The sequence below is a fragment of the Nipponia nippon genome, unplaced genomic scaffold, assembly GCF_047370975.1.
Source record: "Nipponia nippon isolate SJK-2023a ecotype South Korea unplaced genomic scaffold, ASM4737097v1 scaffold_4, whole genome shotgun sequence".
Lineage (NCBI taxonomy): Eukaryota > Metazoa > Chordata > Aves > Pelecaniformes > Threskiornithidae > Nipponia > Nipponia nippon.
This window is the reverse complement of record NW_028262358.1, coordinates 59,644,211-59,670,253: the sequence shown is the minus strand read 5'-3', so window position 1 is coordinate 59,670,253 and position 26,043 is coordinate 59,644,211. Positions and strand designations below refer to the sequence as shown.

Sequence of the window (26,043 nt, the reverse complement as noted above, 5' to 3'; positions counted from 1 at the left end):
CTCCTGCATAAAGCCTATTTAGATGGAGAAAACCAAGCCTGGGGGAGCTCCACAGAGACAAACACCTGGGGATGCCCCGGGACCTTGGCCAGCAACACCCGAGACTGGTACCCACAAATGGCTGCACAGCATGATACTGTTACGACCTTCTGCCCGACATGCCTGGACCAGTGGCGATCTCCTCTGTGGGAAGCTGAGACCTAGTCAATGTGACTTTGGAGGGACAGCAAGTGCACCAGTGTGTGAAATAGTCAAGTAAGGTAAAAGTTCTAATGCCAGTAAAACTGAGATTAAACACCAGCATCCAAATCCTCTACAAGTTGTCATTTATTCTGCCTCACCTGTGACAATAAGAGAAAGCTATGGCAGCACCCACGTGAAACTCTCCTGTGATCAGACAGACAGTAACTGTGGATGATCTTTACTTCCTCATAATTCTATACTTTAAAAAAAAAAACTTATTTCTAGGGACTGCAGTCATTAGGTCAGCAAGTATGCTAACAGTGCTGTTAGTATGCCGCTTACGTGTTTGCTTTTGTAGCTGCAGTTTCACGTCACTGAATCCCCATCTCTTTGTAAAAACAGTGGGGAGAGGATCCAATCCTTCTACTCCCAACTTAAGAGACTTTATTCAAAATATCCTGAGAAACTGTCTTCATAACCAGCCCTAAGGCAGCCTCATGACATGACCAGCACGGCGTGCCTAAATGTAGCAAAAGGTTATCACTTTCGCTGACCAGGGGACAATCTGCAGGATGCCACAGTACTGTGAATGATCCTGGCACTTCGGAGCAAGAAAACCAAAGTAATTCCCCATGATACACAGCACAGTTCCAAGACACATTCCTCATCCTAAAATACTCTTCATCCATAGGATGCAACTCTCCATTAATGCCAGCGAGCAGAGTTCTGCTGAAGTTGGCAGAGAGCTGGTTCAACAGTATTTAAATCATACTGGAAATTGTAAGTTACCACTTCGTAACTACAACTGCTTCGAAGAGCACGTGTTGATGCTTCCCAAATACAGTATTACTAATCCTGTCAGTTCTACACATATAGTATGCATTGAAAAATCAAATGGAAATCTCAAATGGTACGGACTGCATCAGAATTTCAAACACAGTCTAAACACTGTCTCAGATTAGCATATACTGTTTTACATTGATTTTCTTTTTTTTATTATTACTTTATCATTCATCCAAAAGCAACTATACTTAACACTCTTATAAAAGACTTTATAAAAGTGTTATCACCATTAACTTATTCTCACACCGTCACTGTGTGGTAAATAGTTCTCTCACTTTGCAGGTAGAGAAAGAAAAATGGAGGAAGAAAAGTAAACACTACTATCCCAGAGAAATGTGTGCCAATCTTGGCAATGAAACTGAAATGCTAGATTTTAATTCCACAGTAACTTCTTTTGACTAGGATTCTCTCTCTCTTTTTTTTCTAATATTGCCCACAACGATATACAAGCATTAACTTAAGAATAAAAAAGGAATACAATGAAAGTTCAACATATAGACTTCAGTATCCTAAGTGTACAAAAAAGTAAGTTCTGATTAAAACAAACTGCCTGAGAAAGTGGCCAAAACAACAAAACCCAAGGCTTTATATTCCAATGTCATTTATAAATACAGAGTACTTTGTTCTCTCTCCTCAGACAAAGCTGCAGTCCAGAATCTCTAACATAAACTGATCATTTCATGGCAACATGACAGTATTGTAAGTTCTGCAGTTAAGTCTTCAGATTTAATGAAAGAGGAAAATAGTACGTAAAGATTCTACTTAGCACCCTGTTCCTGAGCACCTGGTAATGCTGAGAATACAATGTGTGCTGAGAATACAATGTGTGTCCGAAAATGTAATAAAGGAAAGGAATGTGTTTCTTCTTTCCAGGATGAAGTACTGTTGAATGTAACACTGCTAGATAAGCTCACCATGTACCTATGTTGAACTGAAGAACTTTACAACATTCACGTTTAAACACCGCCATCATGACTGGTATTCTGTTTCTCTCTACTCAATTTCTTCACTACCCACAACAGTAAGTACACACTGCCTTTTACTGGAAAACCCCATACACTGCTTGCTTTACTATGGATTAAGTGATATAAGAGGTGGTATGTAATAAAGATCCAGTTCCTGAGAATACTCAATCTTTCATCTGTAAAAAGGTTAGCCTTTCAGAACCTTTGCCTACAAATTTCCATTTTGATGACGGGTGAAGCAATGTAGGTTTAACTACCTTAACAGTTGTGAAGTAGACTTCTCCACAGTGCTGATAAGCCACCAGGGTCTGTTCTTCTTGGTTCCGGGCTAGCCGCACAAACATCATCCAGTTTCCACAGTCTTCATTGGGAGTGTCCAGAAAGTACTTCCCTCCATCTTTCAATACCTGAAACAAAGCGGGAGGACAGGAGAAAGAACATGATAAAACCAAGTCCTGTATAGAGGCACATTAGTTTTCTTTAACTTGGAATCATGGCTATCAGTTATGTACCCTGTCTTAGTCATATGTCCTTTGAAATCATGGTTGTTTTGAAATAGATCACTCTCAAGGAGTACTGAGTGCAAAAGAAAGCGAAGAACGAATACCTGCTGAAGCACCCCACTACTAAAGTAACTGTAGGCCTTTGTATGTATTTCCAGTTTATATTTCATCATTTTTATGTTATATAAAGATAATATTATAAGAACTAAGTGCAGGCAGGTAGAAAGATAAGGGTTATGCCTTAATGTATTTCCTGAGTACTTGATAATCTCAAACTTTAGTGCTGTATTTACGCTACATTCTGCACAGAACAATTGTACAACTTGTGTACCAAGTCCAGAGAGGGAACATATGATACAATGGCATGTTAACAGTCTTCTCTTTTTCCCCTTAACAATGCAAAAGTAAATACAAATGAACAATTGAGCCAGAAAGATCTCTTTCTTTACATCATTCTTCCTAGATTCCTTTCCAAGAGAACGCCTCTACGAGGCGAACGCTCCCGACCTCACACAAGACAGTTGCTTTTCTGCAAATACACTCTCAAACATGGACAGCTGAAGCTGCACAACACATGTCGGTACAGCATGTATCTGCTCTACTAACCACGTAAGTGAGCAATTAATTGCAAACCAAGTTGCATTTCCATTGCTTCTGGGAACTATTTTATCTAAATTTGTCATGTTTCCGATGAAAACACCTGTCTGTTGGACAAGTTTGGTCACATACTCAAAATGCTGCTAGGGAGAAATCAAGGCAGCTACTGCTGTCATGTAGGAAATCTGGGGCTCTGGTCTCCTCTTCTGAAGAAACAGTCCATTCATCAGCCAGAGCTGTGCTTATCACTGTATACTCTTAAGCAAACGGGGCTGACTGATAGAGGATAGGGTGTGGTTTACAATGGTTCGGTGAAGAGGAAGGAACTGGGTGCTTAGCTCATCCATGCTCGCAAGCTTGTTAGAGAAGTATGTTTTCTGCATTTGTAAGAACTAAAGTCTCTCATAAAAAGACAGAAGAAATTCAGTTACGGAGAAGAACAAATCCTCTCTGGTGTCAACATGCCATGACAATCCCACAGAAGGACAGGATTACTTTCCTGGCAGACCATTCACATGACTTCCATGAGCAAATGAAGTTTACAGCAATTACTGAAGCTATTACTTTTGCTCTCAAATGAAATTACGAAGTATCAGCATCTACGCTTCCTCCACAACAGACAGTGTTTTCCAGTCCCAAGCTTCTGGAGAAAGCTCAAATGAAGACACGTCACAGGACAGCTGCTGCTGGTTCCTCTCTCCTGAGGGATGAAAGGGCTTGATACAAAATACAGGCTCTGGAATAACCATGACCTGTGGGGAAGTCCTGACGGAGGCTGTGGCTTGACCACAGACTTGCTGTATGACAGAGAGGTGTGCCCAGGCGTGACCCGTTGCAGCAAAATGCAGAGACCGGGGCATAGGGGATTGTGATCAATTATCACTCCCAAAGAATTCCTGTGGGAAAGGACGTGCATGAAGCTATGTCTAAGCTAAGCTGGTCCTGAGAGGCCATTACTTGTGCTGGATAAAGTACAAACAATAGTGTCATGGTCCAGATGAGATGATGAGTATCTGCGCATGCAGCAAGGGATGGTACCAGCCCTAAATAACAATCTGACTAAATATACTGAGTTAGTGCCCTGTGTGTCAAAGTTTATATATAATCACATTATTAAGAAGTGTTTTCCCATCCCTGCACTGCTAAGCAGGTGCCTTAGTGCATATTTCTGCCACTGTTGCTAATTCAGTGCACCAACTTAGCCTTCCCAGCGGCATGGTATCAAGCACAAATCCTTCTGTTTTATTTGGGAAGACAGTACTATCCTTGGATACTTTCAGTAGCTGTGCTCTGAAAGTTTATCAAGAGCTGTTAGACTGATATGTAAATCACCCTGGAAGTGGTAAAACTAGAAAACAGGAGGGCAGACTTCTAGAAAACACAGCATACAGGAACATTTTGGTACTTCAGGCTATGCTGTGCAGTCTAATAACATAATTTAAATTCATAGATACAGATCAGAAGCACAATTAATTAGATTTGAAGGCAAATTGACTGGTTAAAATACATAAATACATATGAACTGCTAAAGACACATATACACTTCATAGTAAGTCACCAGGTTTTTACCTGCAGGACTAGCCTGCTCTCATCATAGCGGGTCAGTTTTGTAGACAGTTGGCCAACATAAGGACCAAACTGTGTTCTCTTCTGTATTACTTTCTTTGCAAATACTCCAAGGACTGTGAATAAAAAAAGATCAGTCTAATATTAATATAGACATCACAAACTATTTCTTGTATATTTACAGTTGCGAAAATGGAGATAAACACAATAGGGCTGAACACATGAACTCTTCTTCTAGATAAATAACCCAGGTAAATAATTCTAACGGGAAGAATCTGAAAAGGATGTAAACATGTACAGAGACTTTTTAAAAATGGGTATTACATTGAATACCAAAGTGCCTAAAATCCACGACAGGATATTAAACTGAGCATGCAACACAAATGTGCTGATACTCTTCAATCTACAAGCTGATGTTATCAGAGTGCTCTGCTTATTGGCATAATCTACAAGGTTGTTCTCTCCCAGTATGAGTGGAGAGAATCTACAAAAACACAACATTAGCCATCTTAATCATTCTAGTTATTCCCCTGCCTAATACCAATGGTGCAATACAACAGCCATCTTGTCATTCTCCTTTTGAAATGCAATCTAGGCAGAACTAATTTTACACAGGTAGCCATGGAAAATTTGCACACCAAAGATGTAGTCCCCTTGTTCCAAGTTTGGGCGTTCAAACTGCCCTGCCCTCAGAATGAAACAACAGTCTTTCTATAACATGAAATGAAGACACTGCAAAAGGCAAATTAACTCCCTGTGTTCCTTTGAGTTTGCAGGGGGTGGGTGAGGGATGTTATTTACCATTTTGTTTCTGACTTCTTACTGAATACTCTTTCCTGTTTTGTATGCTTGGGGAAAAGAAAAAAATATGTAATAGTGCATGGCTGTTACTATCAGATAAAAATTCAACATTAAACTTGTATTGACTGAACAGAGCTAACTGACTGCTCACAGCTAAATGTCACACCAGCTCTGGCTAATGTCCTGCCGTCAGTCTATGCATCGAGGTTACAAGAAATCAGTCATAAAAACAGTAGCTGAATGTGACTTCAGCTGTGCTCAGCTGAAAATAAAGTAGTTTTCATACTGTTAATACTCAATGATTATGCCTTGAGTTATTAATGAAAACAAGCCAGTGTTGGCACTTTTGCCTCCTCTTCCTCAAATGTAGGAAAAAGAGCTAAAATACTTACTCTGCTGGTTTCCAGCTCGCAGCTCCAACACTCGCAAAGTGAGGTAATGAGGTAGGGTAAGACGGGCTCGGCTAGGAATAACCCTGTCTTTAGCCCTGATGAGTGGTCCGTGGAGTTTGCATTCTCCTGTAAGGCTTTTACCGCAATCCTCACACCCTACAAATCCAGAAAAGGGAACCTGTTACTAAAAATGACATACTGCTCTCTCCAATTTAGTCTCTTCTAATTTTGTCACCTTGAGAACACATCTTGAATTACCAATGCTTTTCTTCACACAGCTGTTCCACATTAGGTAGTGAAAAGATTATCTGCAAGCCAAAACTGAAGTAGGAAGGTCTGAAATAAGACCTCCAGTTTGTGCATTCTCTCCTGTGCGAATTGGTGGGTCCTGACTTCCAAAGACTTATACACATGTTCATTTGGAGGTGTCGCAAACTGTGTCTTTGAAGACTAGGATGGCAGCAAAACCGGAGCTTGCCGCATGCACACCTATAAATCAAGGTGCGTATACTTATATAGAAATAAGAAGGGCAAAGTTGCTAGTAATAACCAAAATAACTTGCAGAGATCCGAGGAGTCCAAGAAAGATCACTGTGACTTTGTGAGCCTGCACAGACCATTCTCAGTAGAAGACGAGACCGTCGGTGTACCAAGAAAAATGAGTACAATGGCTCTTACAGTCACAACTCAGTCAACAATCACACAAGGGCAGCCTTCTCACAGACCGTGCTGCCTGTGGAAGACGGCAAAAGGGGCACGTCGCACCTCCCAGTCATCGGTTCACAACAATGACAGGCGCAGGCTGAACACACGAACCATCCAGAGAAGTCATTAATGAGAAATACACGTCTGCAAACGGACTTTCCCCCAGCACAGTGTGGTATTTTTGGTTCAGCGCAGCTCAAGCTGGTTGCCAGGGAAACTCACACGGAGCAGCGACACAACTGAGCAATGAGACGCTCCAGCAGAAGGTCATCCCGGCACTGGTGTCAGGCAGGGCGATGGGAAAAAGGGGACTTCTTGCACAAAACCTTTTTATAGACAGCAGAAACCAAACCAGCAAGCCAACAACACTTCACGACTGAGTTAAAAGGAAAAGCTGATATTGGTCATCCATGACTACCTCGCTTTGTTTTACTTCTGAAAACTCTGCTGAGCAAGTCTATTCAGTAAGCGACAATAAGCAGCAGAGGAGGGGAGCCAGAACAGCCAAGAGAGTCCAAGGGAGCCACAGGACGCTGTAGCAGAGACTGGGGCAGGAAAGGTGAGGCTTCACCACAGACAGGGGCTCGTAGCCAAAGAGAGGTCAAGAGAAGCGCAAGGGCTCAGGAGACGCCGCCTGGAGAGACATCGGAGATGGTCTTTGAGAAAGGACAGTAGCACCATAAATGCCATATTCAGGGTAGCTCGAAAAGGTTTCAGTTTGTAAACACAAGTAGGCACTTGACTAAATTACACGCTTCAAGAGTCTAGTCCAAAATCTCCCCAAATAAACTCGAAGTGTTCCTACTGAGTTCTTTGGGCTCTCCATCAGCTCTCAATGACGAGGCAGACTTGCGTGCAGGTCAGGCTGCAGGCACTGCAGTAGCCCATATTTTTCAGTAATGTGGGGACTGTGTAATAGTTTTCTTTTGCCATGGCTCCCAAACCGCACACCTGCACTACAAATAGCTGAAATACATTATTTTTTTTGCTAGTGCTACAGATAAAGAACATGCCACTCTACAGCCATCACTTAAAATGCACAAAAAATATATAATACAGCTGCTTTTTCTTGTTACACACTGTTTTATGTACCTGAAAGTCCTTTACAGCTAGGCTGCAAGAAAAAAAATATTTTCTTGGTGATTTAACTTAATTGGCTTTTAAATAAATTGCCAACAATCTCTGTCTTCTGAGGGCAACAAAATTATGAGGGCTTCCTGAGCTTACCTAGAATAATAGCGACTTTGTCTCAAGTCAAACAGCTCCTGCCTGGAGAGTCGTCGTATGCAAACTGCCGAAAAACATTACCAAAAGCAAAATGGAGACAAAGAACCGCTGTTAGAAGGAGGATGTATCTAATCATAAAGTACACGACCTTATCAATCCGTGCCATGCCTCTGTGATTCATCACTACTGAGCTCCTGAGCAAACCTTCCAGCCACCCCGGGGCAGTGCCCACCACGGAGGCCCCAGGGTGGGCAGCTGGGACACGTTTACAGGAACGCTGGATAATGTGCAAGCATGCAAGAAAAAGTAAAACTGCCTCCGTTTCTCTGCTTTGCTGTTATTTAGATGAGTAGACAACAAAAAGAAATAAATGAGATTCACAGGAGTTACAAGCTGTTAAAAAACAGATCATGTCATTTACTGTATCTTTAGAGCAGCAGTGGTATATTGTCCCCTAGAGGGTATTTCTTCCTTCTTTCTCTGTGTCTTTGCAATGATTCTGAAAAAGTTCCAAATAATGCCTTTTTTATCTATCTGTAGATAAAACTCCACAAGCTAATAAATCCTGTAGCTGGTAAGATTTTTATTTTGCTGAACTCTACCGCAGCAGTGGGGAGGGAGGCGTACAGAAGAGCCCAGCACGGGTGCAGGTGCAGACTCCGACCAGGTTGCGGGTGTGCAGCCACCACCTTATCACACGGACGAGGTGCGCGTGCCCTGCAAACCGCCGCTGGACGGTCTAAGGGCAGGGTACGTCTCCTGCATGCCCCCAGCCTGGTACCCCAGCCCCTGAATGCATCCACTCCCACTTCTGCCCAGCCATCGGGAGGCACGGTCAGCAGCTATGGCTTTCCTCTGCTCTTTGGGTCACTGGAAAAATGACAGCCGCTGCCTGCAGGATGCACTCCCACCATACGGGCTGACCGAAACACAGGCAGCCACGTTCCCAGGGAGAACGGGCTGTGAGTGTGGCTCACCTGTACCGTCCTCACCGCGCTGGTGTTTCCCCCCAGTCCAGGTCTAGGTGACAGCTCTCCTTTGCTGCGGACTACGGCCTGGCAGCCTCAGCAGCCAACTTGCCTCATCCTCCAGACGGCTCTGGGGCCAGCCACGCTGCACCGGGTCGAGCTCCCTCAGCCAGCGGCGGCCAAGCTGGTGCTGCAGCTCGGGCAAGCTGGACTTGAGCACAAACAAACTCGGGTTTCCAAAACAGCGGCACTGTCCGAGCACCGTGCCACCCCCACAGGCACAAGCCCAGCCTCGGGGAGAGCTCATTAGCGTGGGCAGGGAGCCACAGGCTTCGGTTACACAAAGTCCGGCTGCAGAGATAACGGGAGCTATACATAGCCATACTAGGAACTGTAATCACTGTCGTGATAGCTCGAACATACCACCAGCTCCTTAACCAACCAGTGGCAGAACACCGCTTTTTAAAACCAGTTTGCTAAAAACGAGATGCCATCAGGCAGTCCCTCCTGCGTTTTCTCCAACCTCTACTTTCTAAGAGAGACTTTACAGTACCTGCACACTTCAGTGGCCCACACGATGCCTGCAGTATGATTTACGTGTCTTGTGAAGGCAGAGGTAAATCATTCCTTTTAAAATGTCCACTTCGAGCAAAGATGTCCTGCGAGAAATGATCGTCCGGCTGAGCAGCACTCGACATTTGCTGTGCTGTTTTGCAGCATTAGAATTAGCTCCCATGTGCAGAGGGAACAAAGATCAGTGTACACAGCCGTCCAAATCCTAGCCTAATTACAATCATAAGATTTGCATAGCAAACAACATAATTTATCCCAGAGTAAAACTGTACTGCTCCGTTAGCCTTATTCAGCTTTCCTGTAGAGGAATGCTGCATACCTACCTTGTGGACATTTTCGAATACACATTGAATGTGCCGTGTGTGAGTCTTGGTTCTTCTTATGCAAAGGTACACAGGGTTTTCCTGCCCTGTGGTTTGTTCTGCAGCACTCCTTGATGGAAAAGCTTGAAAACCTTGTTCCACAATATAATTTATTTGGCAAAAATTCAAAGTACTCCATTAGCAAACAGTTAATCCCAAGTTATCTTCCCATTATTGTGGGCCACTGCCACACATTTTCTCTGTAAAAAACGTTTACGAAAGAAGCCTTTACATGTCCTAATTTTGATGTGCAAAGTACATTTACAAAGGACTGAAACTCTTAACTGATTAATAATTCATCCTATTTACAGTATAGTAAAGTAGAACTCGTTAAAATTACCAGAATACAGAAGATAAGAATTTTATTCAAATCGCAATAACTTCTGATATTTTGTCACACTAAATTTTCTACTGACTGATTTTCACTTTTTTACTGTAATAACTGATTCTCTAGTCCAACACGAAGATAGATGAACATTTCTTCAATGTCTCCTCTTTGTATCTCTTCTATCTTATACAGCAAAACCTTGTAGTAGCAGAGAGTTACAACTGCTCAGCTCTGCACAGAAAAAAGAATAAATAAATAAATCGGGAAACCACACTCTGGGCTGATTTTGCAATCATAATTGCTCACCTGAGTAAAGACTGCAAACTTGCACGCTCATGTACCACACAGCGTATTATCTGGGAAGCAGGTTTTCCATAACCCTGCACCCAAAATAACACCTTCCAAAAAAAGGAGGGAAAAAAAAAAAAAAAAGAAAGGATATTTACTCCTAAGTGCTTGAGAGGAAAAATTTCGATAGATTTCAAGCAGTGAGTTCCCATGTCTTTGACACACGAAGACCCTGACGCCTCACAGTCTCTACCTGGTGGCACCAGCACAGACGCTGTGGGGCATGCTGCTGGGGCAGCATCAGCTCCCCTGCGGAGGCCTTGCCCTGCCGACTGCCATCCTCGGGCTTGCTGGCGAGTGGACCAGATGATGGTCCCTGAAATGCTGGTGGAGGGGGAGGAGGAGTCCTGGTCCTGCGCACGGGTGAGCGCCACCCTGCGAGTGAAGGCCTACACCTCTTTTGGGGCCCCCTCTCCCCAGGGAGGAGAACAGTAGGTGTTTGCAAACATTCATTCCAGCAATCATTCTTAACTTTAAACATATTCATAGCAACATGACCTCATTCTACTAAAATGTAAAACTTAAAAAATGAGTTACTATATTTGGAGACAGAAACAGAGAAATAAAACAGCAAACATGCCTTACTGCCACCCCGTATGTTCAGTCAGACTGGCAGGTCGAGCAAATTCCCTAAAAACGGGGACCCGGCATCGCAGGTGAGCCCAGCCCTCAGGCATCCTGACCCAGACGCTGATCTGCAGTGACACTTTCCCTCACCTTGCCTCCATCCTCCCCGTGTCCCTGCCTTCATTCCCAAGAGGAAAGAAGATCTGGAGGGAGGGTACATCCTCGGGTCTCCAGCAGTGGGAGATCATCCATCAAGGCACCCGCTGCTGCCTCACAGCAGTATGAGCCTGTCCAGCACAGCTGTTGTTATGGAAGGATGCCTCTAGAAGGGAGACTCAGCACTTATCTGACTGTAAAGAAATCTTCTGACAGAAAGCACACATGTATTTTCCTGGCAGACACGAGTTTAAGTATGTAAACTCTTTAGAACTCCAAAACTATTTGTTATACAAACATATAAATGATAACAACAACTATGATTCATTATTAGTTCCTAATAGGGAGTAATCATGATGACAGTCGAGCACATCTGGGAACAGTAAGTTTTTCGCCTGGCGACCATGAAGTACTATGATAGGCACAGCCAGAAGGAATTTAACCAGCCTCCCATAAAAAGTCATCCTCCCACCACCCCCGACGAGGCTTTCTACCGTGCTCCTTCTGTCTAGCAAATCTTAGAAGCAAAACAGTTAGAGAAGCCTCAAGGAGCGCAGCCAGGCAATGTGAAATTCGGCAATGTGACTGCACACAGCAGCTTTAGCAGGGTCCCATGAAGCCTGTGCAGCAGAAGGATACCTGTGCTCTGCTGGATCTTACAAACTTCACAGCTAGGAGGGGAAAAAAAAGAAGTTACCTTCACTGTTTGAATGCCTGATAGGGCAGTAGCTTATAGGACTTTCCTGCAAACTTAGAGAAAAAAAAAACAAAAAAACAAACCAAAACCAAACAGCAGGGAAAGTATGTAGGTGTGTTTATCAAGTTTAACTTTGCTCTGCAGTCTGAGCAAACAGTTTATCAAAGTTCTTGGTAGGTTCATTCATCTAAAAATGACTTGAGATCAAACCATTGATTGATTGATTGAAATATAATTTTAAAAAATAATCTTTTTCTGGTTATTCTTGGGACTAAAATGTACGTGTCACATTTCTGGCACACCACATGGGGTTTGGTTGCTATCAGAACCCGTATACATAACGAGCACTGTTCAAGTGAAGTCACTCCCTGTAGTGTACATGTAATAGCTTCTAATCAGCACGAACAAAGAGACTTCTCTCATTGCTGGAAGCTGAATACATTTCAAACCATCAAATTGAAAAATGCAGTTGGATTTTTCAGGGGTTTTTTTTTCCTTCTCTCCCCTCTCCCTCCACTGGCTTGGCATGAAGTCATATAAAATTAGATCCAGAAACGAGGAAGGAGGTTAACAGCAAATTCACAGAAACAACTGCCATTTTTTATGAGAAACAGCCTCAGTCAGCGTAGCCTGGTCCTAATGCCCAGCAAAAGCTTCCTGAGAGCCAAACTCTGCTCATCTGCCCGCCGCAGTCAGCAGCAGCCGGGTCCTGGTGCAAGGTTGCGGCTCCTGGCTGTGACACCTTCTTTCTTTAGGTCTTCACTAGCACTGTCCAAACTGCACCTGCTTCCATACTGGACAGCAAAACTAAAATCCCCCTGTCCACAGAAATACAGACAGCCATCAAGGGAGTCATATTCAAACTACTCGTAAGCACCGTGTGGCTCCTGGGCCACATTTTGGACCCCCCTAATCTACACCTCCCACAGCAGAAGTTTTACCTCCCACAGCAGAAGTAGCTTTAATTGGTCTTGAGCACTTTTCCTTTGGGGAGATTTTTGGCAGGCTGGTTGATTTATTTTACTGTCAAGACCTTTTAGCGGATAACACCAATGCTACTGTTGTAATTTCACACAGACAACAGAATCTTCTGTCTTTGTTCCAGCAAAAAAAAACCCCAAGCACGTATGCCTTCTGAAATGTATGTATATATAAATACACATGCATGCAGCCACACATGCCATATCAAGTGCATTAATACAGTCGACGATTTTATTCACGGCAGGTCAACACCACGGTTTCAATTCTGATAAACGAAGTGCAGCGATGCTAATGACTAATGCTTAGTATTAATTAGTTGAAATATTTCCAACCCTTCCAACATTCCCTTAAAAGGGAACCTTAGATTGGGTCTCTCTCTCCTTCACTGAACTTGGTTGTTACTGGCCACCAGGTCCAGATGTCATCTGGAGGAGACTGGTGGAAGGCTCGGTGACAAAAGCCACCTCTCCTTCGGAAACCAGCCCAAATCGGTTCTTGCTCTTCCACTTGTGACACAACTTTCAAGACGGACTTGCAGGAACTTTCCCAGCAAAGACACTAGCGGCTGGGATATATTTCCAGGTGCTTACGGGTAGAAAGAACCAGGCAGGTGGACACGCTCTGGAGAAGGAAATATGAGTTTACTGTAGGACAAAATGAAGAAGCCTGGCATGACAGAGCAAAGAGATGCTGTGCTCATCCTGCAGCTGGAGAACTTGAGGTCTTTAGAGGTAGTTGCAACTAAATGAAGCAAGCTACAGCTACTGGGAGTAAAAGCACAGTGTAAAAACCATGGAACCCACTTCTGCAGGCAGAAGTCCGTTCACTCGGCTCTACTGGTGTGCGAGTAGCCATGTTACAAAAGAAGGAAGTCCGTGTGGAGAAGCGAATACACGGACAATTAGGACTGATGGGGGCTGAGGCCCTGGAGGGCCAATCCTGAAAGAACACTCCAATCCATATCACATTCAGTGGAAACTAAGTCTGAATAAAACTGGAAAATCAGTTAACTTTCTCAGTGAACTGTCCAAACCTCCTACAGGTATTCCAATTCACCCAAGAAACAACAAAAAACTTCATTTCGTTTTTTACTAATGAATCCTAAAGCATATATTTAAAATACTGAAATGTAGGAGTCGTCTTTTAAAAGCATTGGGTTTTGAAAATGAAGGGTCATTAACAGCTTAGCAGAACAGCTTTAGCTCTTGCTATGCACCACCTCCATAACAGAGGACATAGCCAACAACTTCTGTTATTACTTGCCTAATTTCCAACATGAAAAGGATGCTTGATTCCCAGCTTCTCTGGGAACAAAATGGGTAGAAGACTCTCATCCTTAGCCTTTATGATCCTGTTAAATTATTCTCCTCTTTTAAGGCATGAAGTGATTTCTCTAAAAAAAAACCATAGACATTGGGAAGCTCTGCTGCTGAACAGACACAAAAATGTATTTCTGTGAAAAAAATACACGTGCAAGTGTCGTATCTGTGTTTCTGTTTACTTGTTCCCTTTTTCCTGAGATCTAACATACACTTCTTTTTTCTACTCTAAAGATTTTCAATGGGAACCACAAGACAATTATCTAATGTCTTGACTGATACTGTACTAAAGAAATTATGTCCACCTGAGCTTCTTTAACAGACTGATTAAGAAAGGATAATAAAATTGGCAGCAACAGATTAGGTAGCAGTATAGTACATTTCCCTTACAATAACTATTCTCTTCATGCATAAGGACAGCCTTGAGTCTAGTTCTCTAAAATAGAGAATTACAAAGTACGTGATTGTAGAGTATTATTGGAGAATTACATCTGAAAGTTGCAAAAGTTTGTGGGTTTAGAAAAAACTGCAGATTTTTTCTGCAGAGAAAGCACTCTAAACTCAGGTTATAATGTATATCCATAAAGCCCTATTTATTGTCTTGTTGACAGTCACCTCAATTTGAGATTAAATAAAATACAAACACTTTTTCTACATTTGTTTCCGATTAATTTGTAGTTTCTTTAGACTACTTCAGAAAGTCACAAAAATAAAAATAACAGTAGTCTCTCTTACTAGAATCTAGGAAGCAAACTTGCAAAGCAAAATTGCGAATAATTTGTTCCAGTTTTCATACTTTCCTAGCTCAAGGAACAAGATCAACAAATGGTAAAGGCATCACCTTGGGGTAAATCCACCATTCCTCAGATATGTATTTCTATAACGCTGGTCATTTAACATGCATATTTACTTAGAGCTGTGTATGATCACATATCCCACTTTTGTATTTGATATATCTTACTCTGTCAGTGGGAAATCAATTATTTCATACTCCTTCCACTTCAACATTGCCAATAGGTCACAACAATATTCATATTTTATAAAGATCCTTGATGTTACAAGAAGCAAAGGGACAACTGTCTTGCCAAAACATCCCCATGTACTTCCCTACACACCGCTGCCTGAACAGTCCAGCCAGTTAAATATAACACACTCTGCCTTGCCTTATCGCCCGAGTAACAGAGAACAAATGCCACCTTCCATGTCACACATGAATCATCTGCTTTCTTCTCCATTACACTAACTAGAATAGCTCTGATCGACTGAGCTTTCCACGACCGTAATTCTTTTCTATTTACACCATTACAAGTACCCAGAAACCCTCACTGGTCAACATTTTCATGACACATCTAGACTACAGCATTAAAATGACCTACAAATATACCTCCTTTCCAACTTAAATGTTAATTTTAAATTAGCTTTAAATTTTAGCAGCTTCCAATGTCCATCATGTATAAATACGCATAAGTGAGGTCACAAAACACTCTGACACATTTGGATAACAATAATGACAATAGAGCTCACAAACATCAATATCAGCCTGCTTGAGCTCAATGTTTTTACCCCTGTCAAAATCATAAATGCATTTGCTTTTTTTGCTTTTCCCTCTGAAAATCCTGGAAATTTAAAGGACATCACAAGCAACCATGCTGCCTCTCTGCAGTTAAGCAATGTATTTTCATGTAATTTTCAGGATCACAAAGTATTCTGAAGAAGGCATATTTCCATATGGAACCCCAATGCTTCCAAGAAAAACAGATAAGTTATCTGCTACAGAGAAGAGCAAAATGAGACAAAACTAGTACGGTCACTAGCTCAAAGTCACCCAAAGCAAAAATGCTAGACTGAGGAACACAAACTACTCCGATAAAATGTGAAAATTCCCAAGCACTTCCCCCGAAATGAGGGGATTACTCAAGAATTTTCACACAACTGCATACAGACACTTTGAGGCAGGTTTGCAACACAAAACCAGCAATTCCTACTCGCACGACAGCAATTATTCCGTTTGGAGTTTGCCCTTACACTTAAACTGACAAAGGAAGAAATGACATTACTTAACTTGTTTTCCTGCAGTCATAAGTTGGCCACACCTGAAAGTTGTAGCTACTTGAGCTCAGAAACCTTTTCCTTCAGTCACCACAGAAACTAATATAGAAATTCTGGCGATTTGTTCTCTTGTTTTCAGTAGAAAATTTACATATGAATTACACACCAAATTCCTTTGGTCTGATAAACTGTTCTGGACACTCATGAAGAAAATACTTCTTCTTCATTATCACCCTCCTCTTGCTATTCTTTGCCATCTTTCCAAAAAACCCGTACATCTAAAACCAGCAAGTGTAGTGCTAAGTCCATCTCTTGCCTTGAGTCTATGCATAGAAACAGAGGTTTGGAAATATATCTTTACATTTCAAGGGCTTTAAGATTCACAGATTTTCTGCCAGACAGGCCCGCTTGTTAGTCACTGCCTTGTGCGTAAGTATTAACGCAGCGATTTGTACCAGTCAAGAAATCATCTGATGCAATTCGGCTGATTCTCAAAGACATAAAGAACTGCATATAATAGCCTACGTAAATGACTGATGTTCAGGACCTGACTGCAAGACCCAAATACCAAATTATTTCCTATTACTTTTCACATTCATTAATCACCATTAGATAAAGAACAAATGAACATACACAGAGGCTAGAAACAGCACAAGAGCCACTTAAGTTTTTCCCATGACAGAATACAATTCAAACATTGTTTTTGCTCTCAAGAACACAAATGCAAACATTTCATAATCGCGCTATGTATGGGAAATCAAAACAACCCTTACCTTATTTAAAATGGCATTTTTAGTAAAAAGTCAGGCTATGCTAGTAAGAGGTGGCAGGAACCATGCCATCCTCCTTCGGCAGACTTTTCCAAATGCCCCTGTGTTCAACTAGGTCTAACTCCGCTCTGTTTTGTTTCCCCAGGAGGACCCATTCAGCACCATGTGCTCCTTTTCAGCTGTCAATAAACAGAAGCGGTGAATTCCCTGGCGCTTCACAAAGCTAGTTAGGCATAGCCATTCATTTCTTCAGGAAAACAGGGCATTGATTTCAGCAAATTCCCAGGGAGCAGCTACAACAAAGAGATCAAAGACCCACCTCCTTTCCTGCGCGGCTTTGGCCGGCCAGGCCAAGAGGAGCAGCAACAGGTTTCCCGAAGAGCGGGCTCGAGCCCCACCGACCACCGCGTGCTCCATTCACGCCCGTCGCCTTCCTACGTTTCGGGGACAGCCCCCGGCGCTAACCGTGACAAACCCCTGCATTCAGGCAGCATAATATACTGCACGCTAGTTCATCCAAGGATAAAAAGAAAAACAAGCTCCAGGGGAAGTCCGCTGCTTCCCTGACTGGCCGAGCCTCAGTAGCTGTCAGACATTTTACAAACTTCTCTCTCTTTTTTTTCCTTAGCTTCTCCATCTAAAACAGAGAAACACTTGCTACCTCAAATTCATCGTGCCGAAACTTCACTAGGATGTTGGCTTTTTTGGTTTACTTCCACAGACTTGAAGACTGAGCTGCTGGAGTTTGAGGTCTAGCTGCAGCAGACCTTGTATTGTGCAGCCACGACATTTTCTTTGTGCAATTTGCCCCAGACTGCAGCATTTTTTTCCTAGGAATCCAAGGGGTTTTGTTCTGGTTTGGTTAGATTTTTTTCTTTTTAATTATACATCTAGTCTTCATTAATGTGACCTGGAACAAGATTTTTAATCCTAGAATTTGACCTTGTATTGAACCAAGCACTAGTGAAAGACGATGCTGTGGTCAGGCTTAGGGACTGGGTGGTTAGGCTACACCTCTACTACTAAACAGTAAGAACCAGAGACTGTTCCCTGGTGCTGAGACCACCTGGCATCAGCTCCACGTGTCTAAACGCTCCTCACCTCCTTCCCTCCCTCCCCCCCCACCCCCACCCCCCAACAGTTTGGTTACATCCAAATTCCTTACCTGAAACAGAGCCTGGTAGATGTTATCCCCAAAACATGCCTTGGTGTTGCTTGTTAGCATAGGTCAGTACTAAGCTCATGGGCTGGCTCTGTACTATTTATTTATATAAAAACAGACATAAAGATCCAGAGTTGCTTCACATCTCCACAGATTTGCCATGTTATTGTTTAGTGTTCTCCTGTGCACTGACATTTTTCCAAGGCACTACCTGGCTGTCACAAACCCCACATGCATGTCTACTCCCACCAGCTGGAACCTGGCAAGTCCCCTCAGCACTGGTACTGCCCGAGGCTATTTGCACATCTCCAAGTGCGAAGACAGATGTCTATCCCTCTAGCATGACCGAGTATCACAGGACCTGCCACAGCACAAGCGGTACGATACTGAGAAGACCTGGGACAGGTGGTAGGGATGACTGATCATTGCACCGAAGATAGCTGAGGACACAAGGAAATACAGAACTGCAGAATTATCTAAGTTGCAAGAGACCCGTGGAGATCAGCCCAGCCTCTTGTTGAAAGCAGGCCCTCAGATTAGCGTTACACAGGGCCCTGTCAAGTCGTATCTCGAGTATTTCCAGTGTGAGAAATTCCACCACTTCCCTGGGCAGCCTATTCCAATGTTTAATCGATCCCACGGTGAAAACGCCCCTTACATCCAGGAGCATCTCCCCTGAAGCAACTTGTGGCCATTGCCTCTTGTCCTGTCATGGTGCATGCTTGGCGAAAGAGTGCTTCCACCTTCTTCTCCATAACCACCAGGTTTGTACTGGAAAACCAAGACTAGATGGCCTTGAGCCTTCTCTTCTCCAAGCTGAACACACCCAACCCCGTCAACCTCTACTCAGGAGACAACTTCTCTAAGCCACTGATCATTAGGAAAAGCGTGAGAGAGGTGCTGAGCTGAAGAGAGAAAAACTAAACTGCTGTGGCATAAATTACTTAGAACAGTCAAGCCAGCTTAAACATCTGAGTAAAGCTGAGGAGTCTTAAGTGATTTTGACCAGGACCACTGTGCAGTCACCCTGCCCTCTCTCCTTTCTTTAACATTTCACTCCTGACAGCCATTTCGCCTGTTGTATAAAATACAGTCAGGCATATTACATTCCTGATTTTAGAGTTCTCCCTGTATCTAAATGGCACTTAAGCACGCCCCAAAATTGCCAGTTAGCCGATAAAGCTCAAAAAACGCTCTTTCACAAATAACTTGAAGTACAGATATCGCCTCCACAGATAGCTGCTATCTGCCAGTAAGCCACTGATGTTTTTATACTTATTAACTGATTACAGTTATTGACCAAAAAAAAATCGTTTTCTTTGTTCCTTTCAGGAAGTATTGGAGAATGATAAAATGGGTTTCTGAAATTCCCCTCTCTTATATACTGCACAGTGTGCAGCTGGGCAGCCCTCGGAGGCAGTGATAAAAAATGGCAGCTGAGGCACTGGAGGGACTCCAAAAGAAAGCACGTAGATCAGATCAATAAGCATAGAAAATGTGCTTAAGGCTGCAGGTAGCTTCGGCTGGAGCGAGAGAGTGCAAGTATCGGGGAGACCTGAGCAGTAGTTTTTTGTGGTAGTTACGATAGCAAAGTATAGGATATGCCACTTGTATATTCTTTGTTGTTGAAAAAGAAGGATGGATAATAGTGATGAGGCATGAGATTTGGATGTGACTTGGATAATGATGCCTTGGAAACACAGGAGTTAAATTCACAAAGTGATTAAAAAACTCCAAGCACATCACTCGGTAGTAATCTGGGATGGTATTTGTGCCAAAGAGAGATAAAATATTTTAGATAGAATTGCAATTTTAAGTCTCAATGAACTAGTCTGTTCTTATACATGGGCCAGATTTTTACAATTTTACTCATATTAAGTCATGCTTTACTCAAAGAATAATCCCATTGATTATAATGGTAATATTGTTCCACAGATGTCTCGGAAGAAACGCAAATGTAAAAGCAGACTTTATACTTAAGATAAAAGACATCAATCATGAGCACATCTGGGAATCTGATAAAAACATATGGTACAAAAAATCACTGTGGAATGACGGAAATGTACTTACATAGCAGGTCTGTGGACATGTTTACAGATCAGGCAAAGGAAACCTACATAAAATAAATGAAAAAAGAATGATCAGTTTTCTGAGCTAGCACTACTCATGTTTAAACCTCATGCTAGTTATAACGCATAGTTTTTTAGTTCTTTAGAAAATGAGAACATATCTAGGGGAATCTAACAAGGAAGAATTTAAATTTGTAGAGGAAAAGAGTAAATAATTATTCTACTTCATTTCAGAAACAACGTGAACTGAAAATATTGATGTCATGCATTTTAATTAAGAGCAGTTCACTGTATCCCACACCTTCATTAACATTTATTATTAAAACAGAATTTTCAGGAGCCATGTATTTTCCCCCATTGCATGCCATTCTGTGTTTAAACCTGCTATTTCTGGTATTCATCTTAAGAGTCCTCACCCTTGCAAAGTCAAAAGGGAGTATTAACTAGATATAGGACAAGACATTTTATTTGCTCTCTTGAAAGACTTCTGGAGACTTCTAGCTTTCTGCTGAACTCCGTTCACCTTGTTCCCTTCCCATTCATGTGTTGATTTTTGACTGAAATTATACTATAAGCACACAGGAGCAGAGTCTGAGTTTTCTGGAGCTGTCTGAGCTGTCTCCAACACAGTGGGATCCCAATGGGTGCATAAGGCTACTTGGAGCAACAGAAATAATAAGGCGCATAGTAATAAGGGGGCATGCAAACAACAGTGTGAATCACATCAGCTTATGCCATTTTGTTGCATCCTGTACAAACCTTGAAAATTTCAGGCAGCGTTTGAAAGTTTAGGGTGAAATGATTTAGGGTGAAAACTTCACTCTGATGAAGACAACAGTATTTTGTTGCTGACTGAAACGGGTCAAAGAAAACATCTTCATTTTTGAAAACATAATGATAGTAGGATACTTCCAAATTAATTGGAGCTGGGAGAACTGAGCAAAGAGGAGTATGGAAGAAGGCAATAAAGATGACAGAAAAAATGGATGGCAAAGAATAATGAGAACTGAGGAGGAAACAGGCTCAAGGAGAGTAAAGAAGTGGTAAGATAAGGTGAATGCAGAGCACGATGAGGCAGAGAGGAGTCAGTGGCCTGCTGATGAGAATTTGCCAAGGAAGAAGCTGTGACTCTGCCAGGTTGTCCATAAGCAGGATGAGGAAGCTGGGATCCAGCTATCTGCTGAAAGCTACGAGCATGCTGTAGTGCCATTTTCAAGTTTGAGAAGACTAAGGTAACACTTCTAGTCATCCACTGCAAGCACCTAAGTTGCCATCTTAGCTTGAGGACATGCCATTTGTCCCTGCATACAAAAGCAGCCATGCTGAGCATTCCCCCCAGCATTTATTTAACAGTGATGTACATACAGATCATCATTACTGGGCAACATAACAAGTATGCTGATGACATTAGCAAGTTAACAATTGATAAACTTACATATCCTCATTTAAGTGCTTACAGACCCAATCCCAAGACCAAGACACACAAAGTTAGTAAATCAGACTTGCTATCTTACTACATGTCTCATCACAACATAATCAAAGCCCCAAGGATTTAAATTGTCGATCCTAGCATAGAAGACAATATGTAAAGAAAATATCTCTTATAGATGCTCTGCGCTCCAGAATTTGGAAGAGTTCCGATGTCGAAATATAAAGAGCTGCCTGGTCTTTCCTTCCCACATGCTTAAACATGTCTTTCAAGCCTATGCTGCCTTCACCAAACAGAAGTACAAGCTTTGCATTTTAAAGAGTGATTTGCAGTGGTGGGTAGTGAGGGGTAGTTGACAGGTATACTGCAGTCTTCATTGCAGAAAATTCATATTTTCAACACAAAACCAAAAAGATTCCTCCCACCTTTGGACTGCACACATTCCCTAACATCAGTGGCATAAAACTAACAGGGAGCAGCTCATCAGAGACCTTCAGCAGGGAAGACACTACAAGGAAAGGTGCTTAATTGCCCAGGCACAAGCATCCTTTGTCTTTGAGGTGCCCTAGGACATCTGAAGCACCCACATGAGGCTGATAGCTATAATATTGGTTATACAGGAAAAAGAGTCCCCCATGGACCAGGAGCTAGAAGCCAGGCAGGGCTAGCCAGGGCATCTCAGACAGTACTAGACACTTACGTTTCAGCAAGTTAATCAAGTCCTACCATATTGCAGTTTGTCTGTTTTTACAAGAAGCCAGGCAGAGAACAGGCAGGCTGCTGGTACATCACTTCTGTCTGAGACCAAGGGAGCTGCGGATAAGGCACGAAACACAAGTTGCCAGCACACCAACTTCTCTTCTGTAACCTCTGTCCTCTGCCAAAACAGCTGCCTCCAGTGAACATACAGCCTGTAAAGTGGCTTTTGTCTCTGATTGGGACTGTGTGTAGATGTGAGAGGGAAGTAGTAAAGGGGCCCACACGCTAAAAGGACATCAGCAAGTCTTCTTTCCAGGTGAAAACAGCCATGCTGAAAGCAGGCTTTCTAAGCAGCAAGTGTCCTAGCCTGATTTCCATTGGCCAGAAAACACTTTCTTTCTGCAAAAAAACTACTCTGCAGTTTGACTCCATTCTGGCTGAGAGCAAGGCACTTGTCCGTGGTGTTGATTTCTAAGAATTTAGGCCTTGCAGAGGGAATGGCAGACTTTAATGGCACCCATATGTGACTGTACACATGCCAACCTTTGTCATCCCCAGAAACAGCAGGCTACATGTTGTCACTGTCAAAGCAGTGCCATCAACTAATAAAGATTTCATCCCCCCACTGAATTACTAGGCAAAATGATTTCATTTTGCTGGCATTCAATCTGCAGGGCAATTACCTGGTAAACCACCACAAGACAACAAGCTCTCCCCTTCCATATGGTTTGAGTCAGTAGTATACCTTCATCCTCCCACATCTGGCCTGCAGCAGTCTCCTGTCATGAGAAAGTCCAGCCTCAGTCCAGCCTCTCCCCATTCCCCACACGTCTGCCATCCAGCCATGTTCCAGTGACACTGTGGTCCATCAACACCCCAGTTAGGGTTTGGCTGAATTGTTCTGTGGTGTCACTTTGGTGGTAGAGGAGGGGCATGGAGAAGAAGGAGCACATACACTAGCTGGGACAGAAGACCATACCTCTTGACACAGAGACTGTGACAGGTCAGAATGACATCAGAGGGACTCAGATGAAGAGTAGCACGGTCCAGAGCAACACAAACACCTATGAGACACCGCTGCTGCAATCAAATGGCTAATCTGCTGCTGGGCAGCTATCAGAAGCATGAGGAGGTTCTCCATTCACTTATTACTCAGAAGCAGCTACAAAAACAACAGCAGAAAAGTGCTGTTGCACAGGTTGACTCTTCCCTCCCGTCCCTTTTGCCTATGCTGACAGGGCTGCCTTCTCCTGCGGTCTGGAGCCAGGAAGGAATTGGTTCATGACACTGTCACCTACCTGCTGCCCCTCACAGCATTAAAGGCACTTACCAGTACAAGCAGGTCACCTTGTACAGAGCTCTACTCCTACCAGTCCTCCTAGGATGTGGTCAAAGGAAAAAGACTGCTGCAGAATATTTGCCCCAGAGAATGAGGGCACTATGAAGAGGATAACCATAAATCACCAAAGTATTTTTCTCCACAGGCCATCAAATCCTGGGAAACTTTCTCTCTTTTTCCCCTGTATGGTCCTCTGATGAAGCAGCTTTAGCAGCAGCAACCCCATAGTGCCCAAGTCCAGCCCTCGGGGAGGACACAGAGACTACAGACCAAGAGCGAACACCTCCGTGAGGGCATCCCAGTCACTGCAACACAAGCCACTTGCAGAATAACAGAGCAGCAGGTGCACCAGCACAAGGAACTGCTCCTCTTCTAGCAGTAAGTCAGGACATTATCTCTGACAGGGTGAGGATAAGCACAGCAAGGTGTATTTGCAGACGCAAGGGAATGTAAGCAGAACTACAAGTTCCTTCAGAAGCTATGCCAGCTCTTCCCCAATTACCCTCAACATGGACCCAGAACTGCCTGTCCTCCCAGCTGCAGAAAACCACCACCATAAATCCCTCTCCTGCTTCAAAGTCAGCCCTCTGGTGCATGCGAGCACCTCTCGCGCAGTGCACTGCCCCCCAACCAAGGGGGCTCCAACACACGCAAAGTCACGGCAGCCACTTATGCTGTGCCAACCAGGCACAAGGCCTGGTGGTTTCTGGCCACATCAGTCACTTGTCAGTCGAAACTTGGGTGGTTGGCCAGTGGCCATGCTGGCCTTAGTTTAACAGTCCCACTGGCCAATCTTCTGTGTTTTTACTCCCTGTAAACCACACTGATGTACCACATTGACCTTCACATGGAGTGTTGCAGGTATATTGACCAAATTTGCTGTGCTGCCCACACAGCCAAAAGAAGTTGCTTGTGGTTGCTCTTAAATACTGTCCTTTCTCATCAATGAATGGGCAGAAGAGAAGGAGGAGCAGAGTGAGGGATGTTTCCAATACATGAAAATTGCAGCCTTGAAAATTTGAGGCAAAGCCTTATGAGGTTCTTACAGGCTTTCAGGTATCAGGCAATTAGCTCATGCATTTAGGTTGAATAGGACTTGATGGGCGAAGTATAATAGATGGTTAACAGCCTACAGAGAGCAAAGCAGTGATTATAGTCACGTTGGATGATGAAAAGTTCAATGCTTTGTGGTGGTGAAAAGTGGTTATGTGCTGGTTAGAAGAAGTGAGGATGGGTTCTGCGCTGCCTGTTGAGGAGAAGGACACATTGCAGAGTATATTTGTGTAGGAGCCAGGATTTTAGGTTTTGTTTTCCTTAGCTGTTCCACCATTGCCACAAATTTACAGACTATGCACTTTGTGTTTCAGAAGTGACTGTAGTGGGCACACTGTGGGCATGTGTGACTTGGGATGGGTACACATTATGGTGGGGGGATTGCCCTGGGACGTCCAGGGTCCACAGTGGGAAAGGCAATGCCTGTTACTCCCTCTGTTCTGATGCAGAGGACGTGGGAATAATGAAATCAGACAGCCAGTTTCCAGGTATGGTCCATGAAGAGGACGTACATGAGGATCGTGGTCGCTGCTGCACCAGAGGAAAGGCGAATCCCACAAGGAAATTCACAGCAAGGGAAACAAGCCCACACAGGACCTCTGGGGCTGTTCATGATGCACACGAGACATCCGTGAAGGCCGCCAACGGCCTAGATAACTACCTTGCTTACCAGTGGTTTGCGTTGAGAGGCAGCAAGAGGGGCAAAAAAGGCTCCACTTTCTACTCTTCCCATGCCTGGAAAATACTACAATGACACCTGGCTGAAGTTTCTGAATGCAGTTCTCACCCGAAGTCCTGTATCCACTGGAGGTCACTTCAGATGTCTAGGAGGATGACACAGTTTTACCAACAAGCGCTTGCTTCACTGGCCCTGAAGCTCATCTTCACCAGAGACAACAAACTCCACATCAAGGGAGGCCAAGAAACTGCTCTGTGAAGGACCTTTGCAACATCTGCAACGTAAGACTACAACTAGCTGTTCAAGACAGCTGTCCTGCATGTAACGCCACAGCATTCGCACACGGGTTCATGCGACAGAGCTCTTCTGCTGACCTGACTCTCTTGCAGAAGAGGTACATCTGCCTTCCCTGGCGTCAGGCCCCAGAAAGCCAGAGGAAAAGCAGGCACCGATGTGGGAAGAGACCTAAGTGGCAGCAACAGGAAAGGCTTTCATACTGCCACACTGACGCTGTGGGTGATACCCTTATGGTTGCATCGTGATGCCATCTGTACCAAGAGAACATGCTGTCTGCAAAAGAGACCTATGCCATGCAGAGACAAAGACCTGGATCACAGCTTTTGAATTATGAATCCACTCTGACGGAAACATGGCTGTTCTGAACCAGCCAGCATCTGCCCCCCCCAGCCCTCACAGATTATTACAGAATTCCT

General features: G+C 43.4%; 1 protein-coding gene across 5 annotated transcripts in view; it reads right to left on the bottom strand.

Annotated features, from left to right (window-relative positions):
- PLAGL1 (PLAG1 like zinc finger 1) overlaps positions 1–26,043 on the bottom strand; it is a 45,804-nt gene that overhangs the window by 5,315 nt on the left and 14,446 nt on the right. For 2 of the 5 annotated variants that reach the window (XM_087776442.1, XM_087776443.1), the window contains exons 2-5: positions 20,133–20,175; positions 5,851–6,006; positions 4,661–4,773; positions 2,249–2,398 (exon numbers count right to left, since the gene is read on the bottom strand). In XM_087776442.1, the coding sequence (XP_087632568.1) occupies positions 2,249–2,398; positions 4,661–4,773; positions 5,851–6,006; positions 20,133–20,151 (438 nt within the window). In that variant the 5' untranslated portion in view covers positions 20,152–20,175. Of the gene's footprint in view, positions 1–2,248; positions 2,399–4,660; positions 4,774–5,850; positions 6,007–6,108; positions 6,260–20,132; positions 20,176–26,043 lie in introns of those variants that run through there. The other 3 variants (XM_087776444.1, XM_087776441.1, XM_087776445.1) reach the window with 3 other exon arrangements.